This window comes from Oryzias latipes, chromosome 21, assembly GCF_053564925.1.
Source record: "Oryzias latipes strain Hd-rR chromosome 21, Olatipes_Hd-rR_3.1".
In the NCBI taxonomy this organism is placed as follows: Eukaryota; Metazoa; Chordata; class Actinopteri; order Beloniformes; family Adrianichthyidae; genus Oryzias; species Oryzias latipes.
Window position 1 is genome coordinate 27,460,458 of NC_136257.1, and position 18,871 is coordinate 27,479,328.

General features: G+C 38.7%; 1 protein-coding gene across 2 annotated transcripts; it reads left to right on the top strand.

Moving 5' to 3' along the window:
- The first annotated feature begins 4,099 nt into the window (after window positions 1-4,099).
- On the top strand, window positions 4,100-18,003 carry LOC101173526 (MORC family CW-type zinc finger protein 3). Of its 2 annotated transcripts, none has more exons than XM_023950534.2 (19): window positions 4,100-4,365; window positions 6,863-6,935; window positions 7,044-7,176; window positions 7,385-7,611; window positions 7,790-7,940; window positions 8,785-8,932; window positions 9,085-9,213; window positions 9,299-9,418; window positions 9,498-9,595; window positions 9,701-9,808; window positions 9,878-10,006; window positions 11,972-12,046; window positions 12,119-12,158; window positions 12,300-12,383; window positions 14,729-14,828; window positions 14,901-14,976; window positions 15,269-16,208; window positions 16,781-16,941; window positions 17,031-18,003. In XM_023950534.2, the coding sequence occupies exons 1-19, from the start codon at window positions 4,327-4,329 to the stop codon at window positions 17,167-17,169; spliced, it is 2,970 nt and encodes a 989-aa protein (XP_023806302.1). In that variant the 5' UTR covers window positions 4,100-4,326; the 3' UTR covers window positions 17,170-18,003. The 2 variants fall into 2 exon arrangements, with proteins under 2 accessions (XP_023806302.1, XP_023806300.1); XM_023950532.2 differs by having other exon boundaries at window positions 4,101-4,365; window positions 12,297-12,383.
- Window positions 18,004-18,871: the final 868 nt, after the last annotated feature.

Genomic DNA, 18,871 nt, shown 5'->3' on the forward strand with positions numbered 1-18,871 from the left:
GTTGTGATTGATATACACACAAGTACTGGTACACACATACAGTGGTCAGCATAAATGAGTACACTCCACTATATTTATCAGAAAACCTTTAGTGTCCCTTTAGAATTAATGTTTTCTGTGAAATACTGTACTACAAAACACACTTATAAAGGTGGGCCATTAATTTCAAACAAAGCAGTGATTTTCCTAACAAATTAATTCAAGCCTGTGTTGCAAAAATGAGTACACCCCAGTCCTAGTTAAGGCAAAAACCCAAACTTAAGACCACAACATTCTGATGAACAGGCATTTAACCACAGGTGAGTTAAATGATTCATTAAAGAGGTGTCCAGCACACAGGTGGGAACTGTGTGTTAAACTAAACATCCCTGCGCTTTTACCCTACTTTGCGGTAAGGACAAACCTTTAAAAAAAACAGATCCCAGAAAAAAAAAGAAGAAACCTCAGGGCTGCCCACATGAAGGAGGGATCCTCCCCCATGACAGACAGGCGATGTACCAGAACTCATAGAGAAGAATTAGCTTATCTAACTCTATAACTACATGTTTAAAACGCCCACTAACGGAGGGGAGTGGAAAAGAGGGACAATGCATGAATTGCACTGCACCAAAATAAAGGCATGGATAACCAGATGATAAATGACCAAGAAGAGAGGAGTGAAGGAGTGAATGTGGGGTGAAGGTGATTGAATGGGTCAGTATGTGTCCTGATCCTAACCCAATCGAACACCTGTGGGGAATTCTGAATTTGAGCGTCACTAAAAGATTATTTTTGAAGAACGGAAAATGATAGATGTTGCAAGATGTGACCAACTTGTTCATTCCATGCCTAGAAGACTCGGTGCTGACCTTCAAAATCACGGAGCTCATACAAAATACTAGATGCAGTAGTTTTTGTTGCAGGGTGTATTTACTTTTGTTTCAACCAATTTAAGTAAAACTGAAGATGATGTGTTCTAAGTTAGATCATTAACCGTGATTTCATGTTATGGAGTTAAACATGTTTTCAATAAAACTCAACCTTGTGGAAAGTTTGGAAATTCTTCTTTTGTTCATTGAGTTACTGATTAAATTAGTACTTTTTAAAGGGGGTGTACTCATTTATGCTGAGCACTGTATAGCGAGTCACAAAACATTGATTCAACAAAGTGCGCTTGCGTACTGACAACCTCTGTAGGAGCTAAAAGCCTAGAAACTGTTTAGCAAATTCTAGCACTTTGAGCTACTGAGATGTGTGACGCCAGACCTGCTTCCATTTCCCTGTACGATGAAGAAAAGTCTTTCACTCCCATCAACTTGGCAATTAATTTGATTCTTATTTGCATTACTGAGAACTGATTTGACTTCTTTTACCTCATTTCCCGCACCAGCGTTCAAAAACCTTTTCTCCATCTGGCTGATGCACATCTGTCTGAGGTCAAATAGTCAATCTCAATTCATAATAGACAGCAAAAAATGGCAACAGCGACACCCACAGGACATATTACTCAATAGAGCTACAAGAACGTCAGGGATGGTAGACTCCTCGCAAGTACAATCAGGATCTGATGAAGAGTTTACATGTTTTATAAACGACTTAAGTGTTTTTATTTTCAACATGTTACAACAATGTCTCTGACATTCATGTCGCAGCAGTGACATCATCAACAAGAGACGGCGTAGTCAGTGAACAAACTGCAAGACTATTTCAGTCATTATATGAAAAAGAAAAATGGCTTACAATTAATTGGTTTTGTCAAGAAATATAAACTTAACCCCTTGCAAAAAGTATGTTCTTTTGATTTTTTTCCAACATTTATGTATACTATTGTATTTAGTATTTAACATGTTATGTTTTATGTGAGCTTTAAATGTTACGTCAGGTAATTGTGATTGTTATTCTATGTATTGTTGTTGCTGTTTTTATTGCTGTTCTTTAATATAACTCAGTTGTAAATCAAGTTTTTTGTATATTAAATAATAATAAATAATGATTATAATAATGATACAATACTAATGCAATGACATCACTTTTGGGGGTATTTCGGGCTAAAATGAAAAAAATGTTGCTTTATGACAGCAAAAGAAATTCAGATAAAAAAAGAAAATTTTGTATTTTGATTTAGTTTAAACGGCGCTACATTTCACTGCCAGTTACTTCAGATCAGAGTTAGCTAACTTGCTTTTGTTTCATTTTTCTTTTATAATTAACCTTTTCTTTGACAGACGTGTCATTGTTTTGTTTTTTTTTAACCCTTGTGCTATCCTATGACCCCACCCTTACATTGACGTGTTCTCCCTACCATGACAAAGGTGGATAAAGGTGGAAAGATTTCATGTAATAAATGGATACCAGTGAAGATCACAAATCAGTGAAGAAAAAAGGTAGAGCGCACTGTCTAGTGGGTCTAGATGACCCAACTCCCTATGTTAAAGTGCCTAGGATAGCACAAGGGTTACACCTGATGAGTGTTTTTTTTAAACTATTTTCCACCACACTTGGGTCTGAATTAGTCTGCGGCTCGTCTGTGCTCCTGTACCTGATCGTGTGCCATGTCTCTGCTTCTGCACCTACACTTGGTCGTGGATCCTGCCTCTGCCTCGTCTCGCGCCACCAGCCGTCCCCTCTCTCATCTGGATGAAGCCTGTCTGCTGGACTATTTAAACACGTAGTTAAAGAGTTAGATAAACTAATCCTTCATTAGGATTTCTGGTACATCACCTGTCTGTCCTGGGGGAGGATCCCTCCTTCATGTGGGCAGCCCTGAGGTTTCTTCTATTTTTTCTGGGATCCATTTTTTTTCTTCTTCAAATTTGTCCTTACCACAAAGGAGGGTCAAAAGGCAGGGGTGTTTAGTTTAGTTTAGTTTAGTTTAGTTTAGTTTAGTTTAGTTTAGTTTAGTTTAGTTTAGTTTAGTTTAGTTTAGTTTAGTTTAGTTTCGTTTAGTTAAGTTTAGTTTAGTTTAGTTTAGTTTGGTTTAGATTGGTTTAGTTTGGTTGAGTTTAATTTTAGAATGTGCCTTTTGAATTCTATGACTTTATATTTTCTTATGATTCATATTCATTATACAATTACTGTTATGAAGCCCATTGAGATGACTATTGCTGTAATATTGGGATATATAAATAAATTGAATTGAATTCAATTGAAACAATTTTTCAAAGCAGCATTAGGTTTTTCCAGGCCAATAAAGGGCTGCATGGTGGTTTAGTGGTTAGCTCTCTTACCAAAAAGGAAGAAGGTCTTGGTGCGATTTGCGGTTGTCTCTTTTTTTTGCTTGGCGTTTGCTTGTTCTCCTCATGTATGCATGATACTTCAGCTGGCTCTCCCTGTCCGAAAACATACTTCATAGGTCAATGATTTATTCTGAATTGTATGTGCGTGTTGCCCAGCAACCGGGTGGCAACCTGGCAGGAATGTGCACCGACTTTGCTCAACAGTAGCTGGGATTCTGACAGGGATGAATGTAGAAGGTGGATGGACCATCAATATGCAGACATACATGTGATATTCTCATCTAATCACTGGAAGCAAATCTTGAGCCGAGACCCTTGTCTTTTTCGGACACCCCCCTTAAGCAGGTTTTCCTCCTCAGTACGTGACATGACAACATGTTGCCTTGGTTTCCCAATACAATGTTTTGTAATCAACTTTAAAAAAACTATTTAATGTGTTTTAACATATGGACTTTACTGTGTTTGTTTGAACTCAAGATGGTGCTACACCTCTTGTTAGGCAAATTCGTTTTTGATTAAAAAAAAAACATGCCACTTTCAATATTTACATAATAATGTTTTTTGTTGGCAAGCTTTAGCTGTTGCACTAAGAGGAAGTAAGATATTGCTACATTTCCTGAGTTTTGAGTCTTGTTCACTTGACTGATATTCAACTTGATTTCAGGGAGTATACAAAAAAGGGGGTTAGGACATCTGGATAGTTCACACACTCAAAGAGGAAAAGAAGAGTAATTTAAAAGTAATATTTTAGAAAACAATACTATCATAAATATGAAAATTTATTTCATTTATTTCAAATTTGAAAAAGCAGTTGAGGTTTTTATTGTTCAGAAAACAGACTTTTTTCTTTTTTTTACTGAATCCAGGCTTTTATGCTGAAAAGAGGAAAACCGGAAGAGACCCGCTAACAAGATGTTTAAATTGTACAGTTAGCCAATGATTTAGATTTTTTTTTTTTAAAACCCTGTTTTTTAATTATGTGGGGGGGTGTTCAATAATATGAGGTTCAAAAATATGAGTCGTTTGCTTTAATGAAAAATAAACATATTGTTTTTTGCTTCAAGAGGAAGTCGCTTAGGCTCCGCCCACCACAATCTGTTTCATTGGAAAAATGGCAGCGCAGGCTAGTGGCGGGGTTCCGTTGAGCACGGTAAGTTTCACTTTCTATGGCTGATTAAAATTATTTAAAACGTTTACTTTCAAAATGAAAAAGTCGAGTTTGCATTTGCGATTAAGAATAATCAAAAACACTGCCGTTTTGGTGGTGTTTATCACCGTCTAATAACCCATTAGTTAGGATGTTGTGTTGTTAGCCACCCATGATTTACAACATTGTTCAAGTTCTGATCGTTAATTTGAACATGACAACGGCTGGTTACGTTTGTTTTTTACAAATAAATCTATGCTGTGTTGCCCAGTCTTTACAAAGTCAGGGTTGTATTTTTATCTTTTAATTTTTAATGGTTCTAATCTTTCCAGGAATATAAAATCACCTACTCAACTTGACTGGAGTTTTCTAATTTTATGACGTCACTACTGACATAAACGACAACTGTCTAAAAAGTAACTTAGTTATCATACACTTGATAAAATAAAATGAACATAAATGTTTCATTACCCTTTCGTACCCCATTTGTGCTTTTGGTTTTTTGTTTTTTAAATCCAAGCATCCAAGCAGTTTATTTGTTGTTTTGAACCTCCATAAGGATTTTTCTGAATCCTTCATGCTGTAAAATGCATGCTAGGGAGTAAGCCTTCACTTCATTCCCATCATCCCTTTGCACCCACGCTCTTCCTGAAGCTCACAGACCCTTAAAACCTCAAGCTAACATTAGATGCAACAAAAATGTCGATAAATATCGGACCTGTTCTCTTTTTATTTATATAGTCCAATATCACAACACAGTTGTCTTAACAGGGTTCACACCAGTTATTATATTGTACAGAAACATAAAATCAGTCATAATACAAAAGCTGATTGCTAAACTAAGCTAAACAGACTAAGCTAAAGTGGGCATTTCCTCCTTCTCGGTAAGGAAAAACTCCTGAAAAAAAAATATAGCGGGGGGGAAGAAACCTAAGGGATGTCAACATGAAGGAGGGACCCTTTCCCAGGACGGACAGACGATGTACCAGGACTGTTAAAGAAGAATTGGCTTATGTATCTATACGACTACATGTTTTAATAGTGTAGCAGATGGTTTTCACCCAGATGGAACTGGGGGGCAGCTGGGGGTGGGAGACGAGCCAGAGGCAGGCTCCACGGCCAAGGACAGGGGCAGGAGCACAGATGAGCCAACGGGAATCTGGACTCCCTGTCATTCCCCCGGAGGGGAGCGGGAAAGAGGGACAACGCATGAATCACACTGCACCGAACCGAAGCATGGAGAACTAAATGATAGATAAATGATGAAGAATAAAGGAAAGTAGAAGTAGATGAGAATAGAAGACAGAACCCAGGTGCACCATACTTTCCCCCTCTAACTTTTAGCAGCTTTCTATCAACTAAAGTTTATTAAAAATGGAAATAAAACATGTTGAATTACTGTATGTAAGTTGCATGCACTATGGCACATTTAGAAGATGGCAATAATAATAGCAATAATAAAAATCAACATTTTTAGAATATCAATATTAATATAATCTCAATCTAAGCCCACGTAAACCACGCAGGGGGAATGGGCCGCTCTGTTCCCTCTTCAGAGAAATGTGTGTATTGGTTGTAATGAAAACTGTAAGTATTCCCCCAAACCTCATGACACTAGGTGAGGTAGGTGAAGCAATAAGTTAAATATTATCTGATTGCTCACTAGCCTGTCCAAAGAAGAATGTTTTTAGCCTAACTCTGAATGTAGAAACCGTGTCGGCCTCTTTACATGAGCTGGAAGTTTATTCCATAATATTAATTTTTTTAAATATCTCCTCCATTATTAAAAAACTAAATAAATGCAACAAGAACATGTTAAAAACACAATTGGGTAATTATTTGATCTTGTCTGTAAGGTTCAGGATCTGTTGATGCAGATTTAGCAAATCTCTGGTTTCGTCCTTCAATTCAGAAAAATTAATCTTGTTTATTTGATTTTGAAATATTGTAGTTCACCTACAATATCAATACTTTTAAATGTGTGTGTGTGCATTCTGTCACGTTATATTTTTGTCCCAAAAAATATGTCCAGTCTACTTATGACCTTGGATGTTCTGAAACTGTTTACATTATTTTTAGCCAAAACTCAAAAGCTAATTTTTCCCACTGCTTTTGTTTAAAATACTGCACTCCTAGTGTTTTATTTCATTTAGGTTTTGCTGTTTGCTGTTAAAGCTTTAATGTCCCAGTAAATGCTTTAGAATGATCTGTAACTGTAAAAGCTCCTTTTTAAAATAACCTTCACAAACAAAGCTTCTCTGCCTTATTCTTGATGTCATTGTTGGTCACTGTGTCTTTTGTAATATAATTCCTCACTGGTAAACCCTACACTCCTTTAATTGTGTGTTATCTGTATGTTTACCTGCATTTACAAACACACGTGAGAAAAATCACACATCAGTCTAGCAAAATATTATATCTGACAGATTTTCTCATTATGTTTGTCTCTCATTTGGAGTTAAAGTTTAACATCAAGTCAAACTAACTTGTTTTGTGGCAGCTTTCACCCAAGTATCTCCACACCAACTCTACCAGCCACACCTGGCCCTTCAGCGCCATCGCTGAGCTCATCGGTGAGTCATCATCATAGTGTATTACCATGTAACCTATTATGTAAATCTAAATAGTAAGAAAAAAGAAGGTTGACATGTTTGTGATCGTTGATAATCCCACTTTCCCAGACAATGCCTATGATCCAGATGTCAGCGCCAAACAGTTCTGGATCGATAAAACTATGATTAAAGAAAAACTGTGCCTCACCTTTATGGATAATGGAAATGGACTGGACCATGAAACTATGCATAAAATGCTCAGGTACATATTATATTTGTGTTTTAGTTTTTTTTTTTTTTTAAGTTATGAAAAATGAGTTCTGTCTTTAAACTTCTCTTTATATTTCTGAAATCTTAAACAATATTCTTTCCTTCTTTACTTTTGTTTGAAATGCACACCACAGAAACTGATTCTTAATTTCATTGCAAAAGTAACAAAAACATATATATATATTTTGTTCTTATTTTAGTTTTGGATACAGTGACAAGACTGCAATAAAAGGACACGTGCCCATTGGGATGTATGGAAACGGCTTTAAGTCTGGATCGATGCGTCTGGGAAAAGACGCCATTGTCTTTTCCAGGTCAAAGAGTGGAATGTGTATTGGGATGCTTTCCCAGACCTACCTGGAAAAGATTGGTGCCAATCAAATTCAAGTACCTATTGTTTGCATCACAGAGAGGAACTTGAGCAGCTATATCCTTTTTAACTGACAATCTTTCATTTATTCGTTCATCCTATCTGGACGATTGGCGGTTAACCTGTTCTGTGTAACCTGTTTGACTGTTCTGTTTGTCTGAGCTTTGAATTGATCACACATTGTTTTTCTGTTTGTTCCAACATGTTCTTTGCCGTTTTCCTTCACTGTCTTCACTTTCGGTTAGAGAGGAGCACAGAGCCAGTCTTCAGGATATTCTGCGCTATTCTCTTTTCCAAAAACAGGGGGAACTGCTCGCTGAACTGGACGCCATCACCTCTTCCTTCTCACAAACAGGAACACGAATCATCATTTGGAATCTGCGCAGGTCTGTCTGTTTTACATTTGGTCATCCGCCAATCGGCATGCAGAACACAATGAGCTTAAAGAGCTTATAACATGCAAAATTAACTTTTTGAACTTTAAGTGTATCATAATAATTTCTCATGAAAAGCAACCCCAAAGCGGTATTTTGATCCGTTCACGCATTTCTGAGTATTCCTCTAAAAATCTGGAGTCTGAGCACCAGCCCCTCCCACCCACGAAAACGAGCGGGTTCTCACGAGCTGACATAGATAAGTGAGGACCCGCCCCTTCCAGGAAGAGTCTACGCTGCCAGTACCGCCCCCCAAGCTAACACACACACAAACATTCTTCACGAAGCTAGCAGTTGTTTGCTAAAACGTTTTCATTTTATTTGCACAATATGGACATCCATCATTGTAAAAGTTCGGATGTTTGTTTTCGTGGGTGAAACGCAGACAGACTGCTGAGGCGACTCTAGGTTGACGTTATGAAATGAGCGGCACCCACAAGGAGTGAAAGGCGGAGCCTCAGAGATCGAGTCGTCTTGCTTCTGGATTGGAGAAGAAAAAAGCCTCTTGAATTGCACTGAAAAGAAAATCAGCAACACTACATAAGGTGAACTGGAAAAAAGCGCGGAACAACTGTACATCAAATAATGAATCCTTCTTAAATTTAGCGAATCAAACATGTTTGACACTTAAACATATGCAAACATCTGCAGTAGGGATTCAAAGGTTCAATTTCCCCACAATTTGTTTCAAAGGTGTAACGTACAGTTGGTTTTCAACCAAGAATTGTGGCATCCCAAATACTTTCAGAACATAAATGTTTGGTAGCTCATTATTCTTTCTGGTGTTTTTTAACAGAACGGCTACAGATGCTACAGAGTTTGACTTTGAGACGGATCGCTATGACATCCGAATTCCCTCTGAGGTCTATGAGGCAATCGGTGACCCTTCAAAAGTTTCAGACAGGATGACATCCCATATTCCTGAGACTGTTTACTCTCTACGGGTGAGAAGCAGAACACGTCCCCAGCTTTTGTTTAGTTGAGAAGTTTGTCTTTATGATTGTCTCTGTAACGAGTTTGTCTGACTGGACGATGTGCATGAATGAACAAATTGCTCGTCTGCATTGATTAAAGTTACTGTGTTTATTGTGTGCAGGCATATTGCAGCATTCTGTACTTAAAACCTCGGATGCAGGTGGTGTTACGAAGTAAGACGGTGAAAACGGTGCTAATTGCTAAAAGCCTGGCCTGCATGAGAAAGGACTTTTACAAGCCCGTCTTCCTGGTATCCTTGCATGGAGGTATCACTGCTGTACTTTTGTAAGTTTATTTTCCTGCTTTAGATGTTGTTTCCTTAAATGTTGTTCTAGAACAAACGTGTTCCCATACATTTTGGTTTCAACACCAAATCAAAAGATCAGTACGGTGTCATGATGTATCACAAAAATAGGCTGATCAAAGCTTATGAGCGTGTGGGCTGCCAGCTCAAGGTGAGTAGCGTCCACAAAAGACTTTTAACTCAGCATGACCTTCAGGGTTTGTAATGTTAGCATGTGCTGCATTTTACAGGCCAACAACATGGGTGTTGGCGTCATTGGGATCATAGAGTGCAACTTCCTGGATCCAACACACAACAAGCAGAGCTTCATTGAGTCTGACAAGTACAGGTATGAACAGAAAATGTGGATTCACCGTTTGAATTGTGTTCTGATTTACAGTTCCTCTTTATTAAACATTTCTGTAAGTTTGACCAGCTTTACTTCTTTAAACAGAAAAACCATGAACAATTTAGGAATAAAACTTGAAGAATACTGGAAGGAGACGCAGTACAGGATGAAACAGGAAGACCCAACCAACTCCATACCGGTGGAGGACACCATGTAGGTATAATCTGCTCTGACTGGCACCTTGTAATCATGGGAAGTAGTTGAACCAAATTGACTCTTCAGGAAGCGACCGGACCAGAACTGGGTGCAGTGTGATGGCTGCCTGAAGTGGCGCAGACTCCCAGATGGGATTGATTGCAGCAAGCTGCCGACTGAATGGTTCTGCCGGATGAACCCGGACCCTCAGTTCAGGTAAAATGATGTTAGTCTTCTTGATTTTGGTTTGATGCTTTGCAATTGTTGAAGGCTTAACTATTGTTCTCTTGATCTTAATTGAATTAGGAACCAAATGTGTCCGGTCTGAATACACCCTTGCATGTTCCTAACAGCAGCCACCACACAACCGTCACTCAAATCATTGCAGAAAACATCTTTAGTGGGGGGCTTATTAAGGGGTTAAACCCCCAAATCCAACACCTTAAATACTGAGTGTCAAGTTCCTGCGCTTGGGAACCATTTAGTTCAGACCAACCAAATGGTTCCCTTTTGTGGAGAACCAATGTGGAGAATAAATGTCACACACCCAGGTGGGTGACCACCAATAGGACTTTAACCTAAAAAACATGTCAAATGACCATAGTACATATTGACAATAAAACATTTAAGGTTGTATCAAATAGATCAATTAGTTAGTTGTTCTTCTTGAAGCGTTACCATAGCTTAGTGATTATTTTGTCAACCTATACATAGATGAACTGTTTTGTGCACTTTATAATATTCACAATCACTGAGAACACATATATATATATATATATATATATATATATAATGTTCTGTTAAGACCTGTATACCTAAACCAAAGGAAAATCATCCACTTTCCTCTAAATACAAGGATAAAAACGATCTTTTCTAAGATTGTGCTTATAGTCGCTCCTTGGTGAATCACCTGTCAAATGTTCAATCATCTGCTTAAACTCTTCAGTTTTCAGTTCTGTGCTCTGAAGTCTTCAGGTTTGTTATTAAATTGGCCAGAGGGAAGGAAATGTGATCATTTCAGAGCAGCTGGTGGTTCTGCTCTTCAGTCTGGAAAAGGTCATGAAACCATTTGTTGAGATATTGTTCTCAAGTGAAGAAAATTGAAGATTTTTGCCACTTTTTCCAAAAAATGAACGTGATTGAGTCTGGAGTTAAATACCCACATCAGATTTTAGAGATCCTAATAGATTATGTTCAATACTTTACAGGCCAATTCTAATGCAGTTCAGCAGTATGCTCATAAGAGGGAGACTGTACATAATATTGTGTCATCTTTTTCTTTTAGTTATGATGGAGTTGGACTTGGATTGCATTTATCTAATATTAGGACTCGCTATGAACAGATCATCTTTAGCCTCCAAACTGAATTTGTCCATAAGTGGCAAGGACAGCATGATTCTTTTTAGATGTTTTAATCTGGGTGAAAGTAAGGGACTTGGAGACTTCTAGATGCAAATCTATCTAGAGAAGAAACTAATCTAGAGGGGTTTAGACTTAGCAGTCATCCTGCCAACAAAGTTGTGGATAAAACCAACACTCTTACTGATTTGTGTTGGATTTCTAGCTTAGTACAAACCTGAAGAAATGTGAAACGATGTTGACATGTTTGCTGTCGTGTTTTCACACGTTTGGTGCTACTTTCACCGGGCAATGCACTTTGGTGCGACCACTTCCAATGAAATATTTATGTAAACGCACATGAATGCGTGTTTCAAGCTTCCACATTCAAAACTCTTTAAGACCGATTTTGGGCTCTACATTCAAAAGACGTAGCTATTGAAAGTGTGGCAAAAGTTAAACCAGTTGAACTTTGACCAATCGTGGACTCAGATTTGGTAGTGACGGATGGATGGCATCCCCTTGAATTCACTGAAGAGCCATCGTTTGAAAATTGATGATGGAGGAGAAATGAATAAAAGCAGCTTGTGCCGGGCCAGAATTATATGACACTAAGTCTTTAATATATTAAAATACATCTGTAAAAGAAAGAGTCTGGAGCCAGATTTGTGAGATTTAAACAATTTCAACATTTCACACAAAGCCTCTTCCAACTGTGAGTACATGGGCTAGTATCAGCTAGCAACAGACCAGTGTTAAGACCTGCGTTCAGTGGGTTCCTGAATGCACCACACATGCTCATCGTGTACGTAGTATTAATGTTTCTCCTTTTTGCTCCTACAGGAGCTGCAACGCAGAGGAGGAGCCAGAAGACTCAGATGATGAACAACCATCATATCGCAAAACCTACAAGCTACAGTGAGATCGGTTTCATTTTCAGGAGATAAAAAAATACTTGCATGAATTTTTAAACAACTTAATTTATTACAGGGAGAGGGAGGACAAGATGAAAAAAGAGAAAATACAGCAGGTACACCATCTGCTACTGTGAAGCAGTTTTATTTAACCCTGTTATTTAAATGTTTTACTGCTAAAGTTAATATTCAATTCTCTTAAGATTTTTTAAATGTCTTTTTGTTGTACGGCTCAACCAATTCTTGAACGGCAGCAGAAGGAACGTTTTGCTGCAATAGCTGCACAAAACAACGCTCTCAAAAAGCAACATGACAAGCTGAGACGACAGCTGCATCAAATGGTACAACTGCGTTATTGCTGAAATGTGATTTCTGCATGTGCCTTCAATGTACGGTTATATAAGATAATTAGGTCTGGGGGAAACAAGGATCAGTGGCTGCTAAGTCATGGCTGGGGGGGTGGAGGTGTGGAAGAGTTTAGCAGAGGTGGCTTCTTGTTTGCTATGGTGATGGAAAGACTAACAGATGAGGTTAAACAGGACCATGATATTTGCAGATGACACTGATCTGTAGTGGGAACAGGTGGGGGAACATCTAGAGAGGTGGGGCTTTGGGAAAGAGAAGAATGAAGGTCAGCTGCAGCAAGACAGCGTATCTGTGGGTAAAGGAAAGCAACTTAAGTGGAATAATGAGGTTACAGGGAGGAGAGATGAAGAAGGTGGAGGACTTTAAGTTCTTAAGGTCAACAGAGCATGGAAGAGGTGAAGAGGCATTTGTAAACTGGTTGACAAGAGTCAGCAAGAATGAGAAGAAAAGAAAACAACCAAGCTGTTGGTGCTTTAGAGACAGGAGGCTGAGCTGGAAGCTGAAGAGCTGAAGATGTTGGGGTTCTCTTTGGGAATGATGAGGATGGATACGATCAGGAATGAATCCGTCAGAGAAACAGGTCGTGTTTAATGTTTTGAAGATAAATGCAGGGAAGCAGACTGAGATGTTTAGACACGTTCAGAGAAAGAACACGATGATGTTGGTAAAAGGATGCAGAGGTTGAAGCTACCAGGAAAGACCAAGAGACCCAGAAGAAGACCAAGGAGGAGGAGGATTATGGATGTAGTGATGGATGTGAGAGTGTTTGGTGTGAGTGAGAAAAAGACAGAGGGAAGATTCTCTGGCGCCCCCTAAAGGGAGCCAAGAACAAAGACGAGAACCACATTTATGTTGTAGTCAATTCCAGGTTTGAACTTTTTATAGAAAGATATTTTATTTCTTGTCATTTTTCTCTTAACCTTTTTTTCTGTGCACGTACTTCTATAAAATCCTTCTATTATTGAAAGTAAGTCATAAGAATTTAGACATTTAAGGAAAAAAAAAGTTTCAGAGTAAATAAAGGAAAGCATTAAGTTTTATAATAATGGTGTATGTAGCAAGGGAGACAGAGCAGTTTGCACAGGTGAATTCCTGTAGCAGTCACGTTTATTCAAAAAATGTTCATTAAATTTAGTCTACAATCACTGAAATACTTCTTCCAAATTTTTGTTTTGCAGCTTAGGATTTCACCTACCTCTAAAGTGAAAAATTAAAATTGTGTTTTCAAATCTGAAACAGTAATAAACCTGTGAATCAGAGGATTCAGTGTTTGCCAGTAGTTATATGGAAACCTCATACTGTTAACATGACATGTTTAACTATTCCAATTAACAATTACAAACGTTGGAGTTTTATAATGAAGAAACCAGATTTAAGACGTCTTGGTCTCGGTCCAATAATAGGATTTTATAAATTGAAAAGATCATTAGAAAAACGGTCTCTTAAAACACAGTTTCAATCCATTTCTATGGAAATGTTCTTCATTTTAAAATTTAATCTCACAGCAGGCATAAAGTAAATCTAGATAAATGTTTCAGAGCTGGTTTTGTGATTTAAAACCAAGAATCATATTTAAAACTGTTATTTGAAAGGGATGGCAATAATAAATGAAATAATATAGAAAAATAATAGTGAAGAAAAAAATAATAAAGGAAAACCCTGAAAGTATTTTCTGTCCAGGCTGCGGTCCAGCTTGTGCTGCAACAATTTACTTTCCCCACGATTTGGTTCACACCTGGATTTTTTTCTTTTCGGGTCACCGTTTTGTTTCAGTTGGTACGATATATGATTTGTGTATTACAAAGCAACGAGAAGAAAAAAAAAATCTAGGAAATTTTTTTCCTGTTATTTGCCAAAAAGCAATTAATAAGGAAGAAAAACTTTTTATTTGGCTGAAAATGATCCTGGTGTAATGTAATAAAACAATAAATAAATGAAATGAATCCTTCTTAAATTCAGCAAAACCCATGTTTGACACTTTCAGCGTCAAGATACTAGCATGCAGTATGGATCCAATAGTTCACTTTCCCCTCGATTTGGTTCATTGCTGTAACATACGCTTCAGTTTCTGATCCGGAGTTGAGTCATCCCCAAATCCAACAGGGTTTTGTTTCAGAAAACACTAGAAGGAAATCAGAATGGATCAGAGGAATATGTTGGAGTTCAGTTCTTACTAGGTTTTGTATGAAAATGGACACACCTGTAACATACAGGCTGGCAGCTCTCAGATGCATCTCTTTGGTTGGGTTTACTGCTTACATTGATGACCAAACATGTTTAAGATGATCAATAGTTCACAGGGACTCTGTCTCTTGTGCAGTCTCCTTCCAGCCCCTCAAACGTGGGCAGCAGCTCCCTCCTGGAAGGTGCTGTGAGGGCTGTGACCCCTCCCCTCAGAACTGCTACTATTTCACAAGCGGGTAAGGAAAAGTCTCCTTGTTCAATCCTTTGATTTTAAATAATTTGAATTAAAAATTCTTTTATTTGTGCAGCGGTGAGTCCTTCCATGAACGACGGACTTCCAGTGATTTCTGGCGTGTGCTCGCTGTCTGCCCACCTCCCTGCTCTGTGAGTGACTCTTTAGACTGAGGTGTTGATTATGCAGAATATTTCTGCATTCCATCTACTGTTTTTGCCCTGTTGGTGCCAATATTTTGTCCTCCTTTAGGATTTTAAAATCCAGTTTTATGCAGTTATATCCATAGATTATTTTTTCTTTTTTGCTCAGACCCTTGTTGCAAAAATACAGTATATAATCTTTTAAGGGTTTGGGAGTGGAAAGGGATTTTGAACATGGCCAAAAACTTTGTCTGCTTCTTTTTTAACAAGGATCTTAAGTTTGTTTTTGTTTTTTCAACAGAAAAAGAGCACAGCCTTCTCCTCTGAGTACACCAAAAAGGCCCAGAGTGAATCTCCCACACAGGATCTCTGGAACATTGGCAGAAAGGGACACACACTCCCCCTCTGTGCCCCCTCATATGGAGGATTCAGACGACGACACCGATGACGACATTTCCATTTTAGAGTCTTGTAGCACGCCAAAGCCAGCAAAGCCTGTTTATGATGTAAGCAGAGTGAAAAAGGAGCAGACAGAAGAGGGCGTAAATGGTGTCAGCATGCTGTTGGATTGTACTGACGACGCTGCCGTGGACCCCCCCTCTGACAAAACCACTGCAGAAACGGGACGTCCCACAGTCAGTGCCACCACCCAGACAGAGGTGTTCAACGTGAAGCTGGAGAAGGAGAGCCAAAGTCTAAAAGAAGAGAATCGAGCTGTAGAGCTGGGGGCATTTAGCATAAATGCCACACAGAGCTTGAATGCCCAAAGTCTGAAGACGACTGAGATCAAGCAAGAGAAGAACAGTCAAGGTGAGGAGAACATGCAGAACGGAGAGACGCATGTTGAGAAGAGTACTACTGAGAAGCAGCAGGATGATCTGTTGGAGCTTCTCCAAGACGCCATCCAGGAGAGAGACGGCTTCAAAGAGGAGCTGCAGAAAGTCACCTGCCAGCTGCAGGAAATGCAAAAAAAACTGTCTGAGGCGAGCCAGAAGACGAGCTCCAAGCAGTCATTCCAGGCGGAGAAAAGTCAGGAAAGGGACTACAAGTCTCTGTTTGAGAGGGTCAAGCAGAAAATGCAGGATTTGATGAAAGATAAACAGGCTTTAATAGCAGCTGCTGGAAGAGAAACTAAGCTTAGTGCTGAAGAAAAAGACATTGATGAGATTTCACTTCAAGTTGGATGTTTGGTGCAGGAGCTGGATAAAAGAAACCAGGAGCTGGACGAGCTCCGTTTACAGGTGGGTAACTCAGTTTCTAATGTTCACGTGTCCTGATAAAACATTTCTAACTTGAACACTAACATAGACTGACTCTGAAAGGCTGCAGTTTTAGTATCAATTGATTGTAAAACTAGAACTAGAGCCCATGACACTAGATCAGAGGAAGGTGGTTTTTCCCTGCGACTCTTTCCTGGTTGAGCAGAAGCGAGCGAGCGGGCTGGCGGGCCCGTCTGGCTATTACAAGTTACATCTGCGCCTCAAGCCCTGGACTCTGAGACTTTATTGGCTTCACAAGTCCAGAACTGAATAAATGTGTGCAATTACAAAAATCCAGTTTGGACACACCAGCATAAACGCCCCTTTAAAGAAAGCCTCCTAAGATCTGACATTTTGTGACCCTTTAAAAAACAACTTCAATATTGCTCTTCTGGGAATCACTCCAGTGTCTTTATCTCGCTAACTTGGTTTAAATTTTATTCATTAAATGAGGGAATCAAATGAAATTATTGATTTATGCAGCTAATTTTGGTTTTTGGTTTCATTGACCTCCCCTCAACCTCTGACTCTTCTCTACCGGTGTTCACCATCAGCTCGACACCCTAGAAGAGGACAGATTAAGCCTGGCAGCTGAGTGTGAAGAGCTGAGATGCAAAATACAGCAACAAGCTGACGGCACAAGAAACCTTCATTTTCCTGCTTCACATGCAGAGAAACCAGGAGGATCAGCAGAACCTGATGAGGCCAGGAGGAGGTTTGTCTGTTGATAAATCATTCTTCTATATTGAGAGTTAAATGACTAACAATCACCTCTAAAACTATTTTTTTCCCCGTCCAATTTAGTTTGATTGAACTGCGTCAAAACGTCGGGCGGCTTCTTGTCTCCTCCATGCCGGCTCTTGAATTGGATCAAGTGAATTATGAATGTAACGTCATCGATGAAATCCTGGAGCAATACCTGTCCAGCTTAGATTCCAACTGATGTTCCCCCCCCACCCAAAATAAAGACATATTTTACAGATGAAAAAGGTGGAACGCTCATCATGAAGGTCCTGCATAAACCTGGACTGATGAAAATGTCCCTTTCAATCACAAAAACGATCTTTTGTGTCCGGGAAGAACTTTCTTAAAAACGCTTGTGCAGATAAAACAACAGCTTTGTGGAAATTAAGTTGTTAATTTAAAAATGTGCGTTCTGAGCTGTTAATTCCTTTGTTTGAAATCACAGTAAATTATGTTTTATGGCTGAAAAGCTTAATTTGCTTTTATTCATCTCAGCATCTGAGTGCAGCTATTCTATTCTAGTGTTTAAGACATTGAGTTTTTCTGTCTTCGGTTGAAATTGTTCGTTGGTAACAGAAATAGTCAGTTTTGATCTAAATAATCCAACTTTTTGAACAGTTTCAGTAGCATTAAGCTCTGGTTCTCCAGGTTCACCTGATTAGTGGAAGACACAAAGGATGTGAAAGCATTGCACTTTGTCACAAAGATGTGAGACAGGACTTTTTTCTAAACATGTTTTCACTGTTCCTCTTCTTTTTTATGTTCCTTTTGTTTTATTAATTATATTTTGTATACAATTTTCAATGTCATATTAAATTAAGTTGCTCTAAACCAAGTTGACCATATTGAAGAATAATAACCCCATACTGCACATAGCTATTTATTTCTTTTTCAGTGTCAACACTGCTTTTTTCACTCATTTTTAAACTCTGTTTAATGTTTTCCTTTTTTTTTATACTCAAGCAAAAAAAAGCGCTGATCAAAGAACTGCATATGAAAATATAAATAATTAAAACAGTATTTGCAAAATTAATTTTGTTGTGTTTAAAATACACACAAGAACTGTTACACACATTCATACATATATATATATATATACACACTTCCTTATTATCCAGTGAGCGGCAGTTTTGTGGGTGGAAATGCCTTGTTGACGTCAGAGGAGAACGGCCAGACTGGTTCCAGCTGGCATAAAGGCAACAGTAACTCAAAAAAACCACTGGTTACAACTGAGGTCTGCAGAAGAGCATCTCTGAACACAACACGGCCAGCCTCGAGTCAGAAGGGCCACAGCAGCTGAATACCGCACCGGGTGTCACTTCTGACCGGACAATAGAAGATCCTCTCTCCAGATGACCTCCCAGTCTCCTTGATCATTTTACGTGTAGATGTTCAGTCATCTGGGAATTCCTCCTGATCTTCGAGCTCGTCCTTAAAAATCATAAGCACTTTCCCTTTTACAACTTCCACCACTTATCTGTCTTCTTCATCTTCGTCACCTCTAGAGTCATCCTCACACCACCATCTAAGCCGTCTACGCTATACTCTCCACTGCTCCATATAAAAAGGACACTCCCTGGTTTCAGGAGGAGTCATGTGGTAATTTAGGTGCATTTCTATCTCTAGAGTGTGAAATTGGGTTTAATATCAAACACTCTTTACTAAAAAAGTTAGAAACAAAAAAATTGAAAAGGTTAAATTATTTAAACTTACTAATAAATGTGAGTGCTTCTCCCTCCATTGCTAAATGTCACAGTTTTCCCTGCTGCACAGGAGCAGTCATTCTCCCCAAATTTTACCGCTCAGCTCTTTGACACCTGGACTATTCCTAAAACATTCGTGCAGTTCTCTGTGTGTCCATTATAGTCCTTGTGTTGCTCTCCTTTTTCTGCAAAAATCTG